Raw genomic sequence first — 2381 nt, 5'->3', positions numbered from 1 at the left:
TGTTTCGTGATTCGCCAGGTACGGAGAATCAGATCAGCTGTTGCGGCGGTTCTAGAACCGATCACGTGCAGTGGATGACTCAGTGGACGTCGAAACGTTAATGGACGTGCGTCCCAGTAAGCAGGCCCGGCGATCGGTCTTCGATCACGGCCTGCGTCATCTAGCGCTGAAAGTGTTGACTATTGACGCACTCGAATCGAGTGTCGAACGAACAGGTGTCGCGCATCGATAACTCTTCATCTGCAAGCGAAGAAACGCTGTCCCAGCGACACTCACGTCGGTACATGCACGAACAATAGTGACCATTTGATCCGGTCGTGCTTGTCGACGCGACAAAAAAATCCGTTGATAGAAACTTTCGTCTGGCTGAGATAGAGCCGTGTGTCGGACTGTTCGCCCAAGTAGAATGACGATCGACGTCGAAGAAAATGTTAACTACGATCAATGATGCCGTCGACGAGTGACGGAGACATGTTAGGTTTGATCGGCTTCGTATTGAATGGAGAGCAGGTGCTCTGCAGTTATCCACGTAGCACCTAGCTGCTATCAGTAGCGAACTAGCTTTGCTATCAGTGCAGAACCTAGCTGGTGTTGAAGCCTGATCGAGTGAATAAGGGGCCAAGCTGGTATGGCATCACATACTGGCCCAGCAAGCAAAATAGCGTTTGTTTTTAAAGAAATCGTACACTTACAAGATATTGACGGGCCGGTCCTGTAGGTGGGCGTTACTACCATTGCTACTCTTCGTTCATTTCGCTGAATATCGTGTTCATTTGTGTCATCTGCTTGTCTCGTTTTTCTTTTATCTTAGATGATAATGACCCGACGAATCGTCGTGGCATATCATGATTAAGCCCTGACACCTTACTCAAAATCAGCACGGAGGTACGTACGTAACTGCGTTGACAGCTTTCCGCGTGAAGAATATCGAGATGTTTTTGAATGACGCTGTGGATCAAGCATCTGTCATTTCCTTATATTGCTAGCTTTGTCGCGCGCGTTTGCATGGTGGCCGAACCTCGCACTTAACGGTCCGTTTCGTTCATGTCATTGCCGCGACAACGATGCGTAAGTCCTGTGATAGGTGAAAGGACAGTACCGCCACTACAATGATGGTCGCTTGTTCGCATTTTACGCATTCAAAGGCGTAGATAAGATTTGTAGACACGTATGTAAAGAATTTCCGCACTATAATTTTGCCCTGAAGCCCTTGAATCAGAGATTTATTTCGTGATAAAATTGCACGTATTGCAACGTTTCCTACGTCTGATATGTTAGAACCAAGGACAACTGTCTGAATTTTTATTCGCGCCGTCTTTTCTAGTTATTAACGACGCCCCATTTAAGGGAAGTGTCTTCTTTAATTTCTTTGATAGATCAGCTTGATCATAGCCGCGACGTGTGAAACATTCAATCATGTTGGAAGCCTTTGTATGAAAATCAATTTGTGAGCTGCATATCTTTTTTAGTCGTAATAATTGAGAGTGCGGGAGGCTATTCTTAGTATAGCGAGGGTAAAAAGACGAATATATTAGATAAGAATGAGTGTCAGTGGGTTTAGAAAACCCCGAGGTAACTATGTTATAACCATAATAGCAATGTCCAGAAAAGGAAGTCTATCAAATGATGTAGCATGTGTATAATTTAGACAGGGGTGGAAAATGTAACATGCTTGATGAAATTTTGCAAATCGGGAAGTTTCATAGATGCGGCTCCAAAACATCACCAATAATTTTATATCTAAGATAGAGGCCCGGTTTAGATCCAGTGAAGGACGCGCACATTTTGGATTCAATATAACCGACCAAATAATAAACAAGCATAGCTAGGACCCACCTTGGTACCCATAGTCACGCCATTACATTGAGAATAATAATTTCCATTAAAGTAAACCACGTTTTAGTTAAAACAAGTTTAGATAGACGTATCAGGGTATCAGAAGTATGATAATTAACAGACCGCTTGTCTAAAAAGTACCGTAAAGCGATTAAACCCTGATCATTAGGTATCACGGTGTATAAAGATTTTATGTCCAGTGTGAATATGAAATTATCTGGATCATTGTTAAAACAAAAATTCTCAAATATGGCTAGAACATGAGGCGTATCTTTGACGTACGTATGTTGGTAGCGATTGTACCATAGATGACAGCAAGTTTTCTAAGAAAGCCGAGATCTATTCAGTAGAGAAACTGCAGTTAAAGACTATACGACGTCCGGGTGTATCAGGCTTATATATTTTAGGAAGCATATGTAAAATCTGGCCGCTTTAGGTGTTTCGACAAGGAGATTGGAAGCTTCTTTAGAAAGATGGTTATTACTAATCAATAATGTAATTCGGTTTTTGATAAGAAATTGAATTCCAGGAGTTACATCACTGTC

At 42.4% G+C, this 2381-nt stretch overlaps 1 protein-coding gene across 1 annotated transcript in view; it reads left to right on the top strand.

Annotated features, from left to right (window-relative positions):
- Positions 1 to 101, top strand: part of LOC106808935 — a 9163-nt gene extending 9062 nt beyond the window's left edge. The window contains exon 12 of the mRNA XM_014811857.1: positions 19 to 101. Coding sequence (XP_014667343.1) covers positions 19 to 101 — 83 coding nt within the window. The remainder of the gene's footprint in view (positions 1 to 18) is intronic.
- The last annotated feature ends 2280 nt before the right edge of the window (positions 102 to 2381 follow it).

This window comes from Priapulus caudatus, unplaced genomic scaffold, assembly GCF_000485595.1.
Source record: "Priapulus caudatus unplaced genomic scaffold, Priapulus_caudatus-5.0.1 Scaffold315, whole genome shotgun sequence".
Lineage (NCBI taxonomy): Eukaryota > Metazoa > Priapulida > Priapulimorpha > Priapulimorphida > Priapulidae > Priapulus > Priapulus caudatus.
The sequence above is the reverse complement of the archived record's forward strand: the minus strand, read 5'-3'. Positions and strand labels throughout refer to the sequence as shown.